At 47.1% G+C, this 3,137-nt stretch overlaps 1 protein-coding gene across 1 annotated transcript in view; it reads left to right on the plus strand.

Moving 5' to 3' along the window:
• Nucleotides 1–646, plus strand: part of KLF9 (Kruppel like factor 9) — a 21,236-nt gene extending 20,590 nt beyond the window's left edge. The window contains exon 2 of the mRNA XM_040620251.1: nt 415–646. Within this exon, the coding sequence (XP_040476185.1) occupies nt 415–644 (230 nt within the window). The 3' untranslated portion in view covers nt 645–646. The remainder of the gene's footprint in view (nt 1–414) is intronic.
• Nucleotides 647–3,137: the final 2,491 nt, after the last annotated feature.

Genomic DNA, 3,137 nt, shown 5'->3' on the forward strand with positions numbered 1-3,137 from the left:
CCCCCCCCGCCCAAATAATCATCATAATCGCCAATGCTCTCAGGGATCCACTGGGTATAAAACAGCAAGTTCCTTTGCTTGGAGAACATAATTCTCGGAAAGTTCCTCATGGTATTTATTAGTCTGTTAGGTCCACCGAGGGGGTGGCTTACGCGACAGAAATGTGTTTCCCAGTGTGGGAGGCGGGAGTCCGCAGCGCCGGCTCTGGCCCCACGTGCAGTCCCGTCCTGAGGTCCTGGGGGTCAGGATGCCACCCCGGGGTTGCGGGGTGCGGCTGGTGGCACGGGGTGCTGGGGTGGACACGCCACCAGCCCACGGGCCTCGCCTGCGGGGCCGTGCGGCGCGCGTCCCGGGGGTGGTGGCCGCGCTCTGCGACGTCGCTGTCTCACCCGCGTCCTGTCCCCCTCCTCGCAGGTGAGCGGCCCTTCCCCTGCACGTGGCCAGACTGCCTTAAAAAGTTCTCGCGCTCGGACGAGCTGACGCGCCACTACCGGACGCACACGGGCGAGAAGCAGTTCCGCTGCCCGCTGTGCGAGAAGCGCTTCATGAGGAGCGACCACCTCACCAAGCACGCCCGGCGCCACACCGAGTTCCACCCCAGTATGATCAAGCGCTCGAAAAAGGCGCTGGCCCACCCCTTGTGAGGGGCCGGCCGCGCCCGCCGGACCGAACTGCTCCCGGCGCCCGGGGACGCGGCCGGCCGCGAGGGGGCGCACCGCCGGCCCCCGGGGCCCCGCGCTCCGGCCGCCCCCTCGTTCCTCTCCCCGCAGCGTTTTCTACAAAGCACAGCGTAGCCGAAGATCAAAGTCCACACTTGGTCCCCTTGCAGAGGCAGCTCCGAACGTCTCTGACTGTCGGAGGGAAGGCGAATGCTTTCTCTCTCTCTCTCTCTCTCCTTTATTTTTTTTGGGGGGGTTGAAGGGGGGTGGGGAGGGGGAGGGGGAGGGGGGCAAGGCCAAGACGGGGTAGAGTTTTAAAGATTCAACACTGGTGTACATACGTCTGACCCGGTGAGCGGACCTGTGGCGTCACACGGTGATTCTGGGCCCTTTCTGCTTGCTCTCTCTCAGAATTGTTTTCTTACCTTTTCGATGTAACGACGAGTGTGCTTCGGTTTCTTTAGCAAAACCACTCTCTTGAATCACGTTAACCTTTGAGATAAAAAAAAAACCACAAAAACCGACAAAAAACACGCCATAGCACAGCTGTCTTTATGCAAGCAAGAGCACATCTACTCCAGCATGATCTGTCATCTAAACACTTGAAAACAAAAAAAAAAAAAGTTACTTATAGTCAATGGGTAAGCAGTCTGAATTTAAACTAATCAAGACAAACCTCTAAAAGGTTACACTAAGTACAGAACTTTTAAACCTTGCTTTGTATGAATTGTACTTTTTGAACATAAGCTGCACTTTTATTTTCTAATGCAGAGGATGAATAAGTTAAATAACGTGCTTTAAGGATAGAAGCAGACATTCTGTTTGGAACCACGTTATAATCTGCTTTTTTTTTTTTTTTTATAGTATACACATTTCCCTATGAAATCATGGCAGAGTTGGGAGGGCAGAATACATACGACAGATGCTGAAGGAGAAGGAGGGTAGTATTTTTTTTAAAAAAATTCAAAAAGAACACACAGAATTTTAACTCTATTAACTTTTCCAAATTTTCCGATCCTTGTAGTTAACATCACCTTACTGTTCTAATGCCACGACGGGAGAGGGTTTTGACTCTGTTGGGTTTTATTTGAATGGGTGCGTAACAGTAACTTCTCTGGAAACACCGATTTTGTGAAGAAAAAGTGTGTTGGTCTCCTTCCCATGTTCCTACAAACTCCCACTAACAGGTGCAAGAGTTACGTAAAAAGGGAAAGGGAGCTGACATTTGAGAAGAAAAATATATCCCTGTAAGTAGTGAGTCCCAAGGGAAAATACCATGATGATTTCCAAGGTGACTTCAGAAGTGTCCCTTTCGGAGAACAGAGGCACACGGAATGCGTGTGAATGAAAACCCATCACTGTATCTTTGACATCAGAAGCCTCACCACTATATATCTTGTATCCAGGTGTCTACAATGGCCTAAACCACTACATCCATAAAATGCCATTTACCTGAAAACTTAATTTTGGCCTTCACGTGGTCAGAAAAAAAAAAAAACAACGAACTGTTCTCATAGCGAAGAAGAAACCTCAAGTAAAGGGAGTCAGCAATGATCGTGGGAGAAATGTTTACATTTTCTTTTGTCAGAAATCATGCTTTCTGGCAATTTTATCTGCTATTCAAAACAGGGAGCTACGGTGCACTCTCGTTTATACATGTGCTGTAAGCTGTGTCGTGTAAACTTCGGGCGCCTCCCCGTCAGTGAACTGGTTCCTTCACCCGACACATGCTCGTGGCCAGGTTCAGAACCAGTGTGGGCTCCTGCAGCAGGCGTGGGGCATGGCTGACTCCAACTTCCAATACAGTAGCCATCACTAGCACGGTGTTTTTTTTTTTGTTTGTTTAACCAACATAGTTGTATTAGTAGTTCTATAAAGAGAACTGCTTTTAACATTAGGGACTGGGAACAGTCCATTGAGATAAAAAGGAAAGTGTTTTCTCATGGGAAAACATGTCAGGAAAAATAAAGAACACTTTCTACCTCTGTTTCAGATTTTTGAAACGCTTATTTTAAACCAAATTTTAATTTCTGTGTCCAAAATAAGTTTTAAGGACATCTGTTCTTCCATACGAAATAGGTTAGGCTGTCTATTTCTTACTGAGCTCATGGAACAGTCCTGCTTGAGATCCTCTGCACGCTGCCTTTTAGTGAGTGAGGAGTTTGGGGTTGCCTAGCAACCTACTAACTTGGACAAACTCATCTTCCCCTCACAGAAAGAAATGAAGGAAAACCAAGCAAAGTCAGTGAAAGACAATCTTTGTAGATTCAGGAGTAAATCTATATGTGGCTTTTGTCCAGCACTTACTTAGATGGATATAAATGCAGCAACTTGTTTAAAAAAAAATGCACAATTTACTTCCCAAAAAAAGTTGTTACTTGCCTTTTCAAGTTGTTGAAGAACACACATTTGATATTCTCTTATATGTTATAGTAACGTAACGTATAAACTCAAGGCTTTTTATTCTTCGTGATAAAT

Source organism: Ursus maritimus, unplaced genomic scaffold, assembly GCF_017311325.1.
Source record: "Ursus maritimus isolate PB19 unplaced genomic scaffold, ASM1731132v1 scaffold_34, whole genome shotgun sequence".
Classification (NCBI taxonomy): domain Eukaryota; kingdom Metazoa; phylum Chordata; class Mammalia; order Carnivora; family Ursidae; genus Ursus; species Ursus maritimus.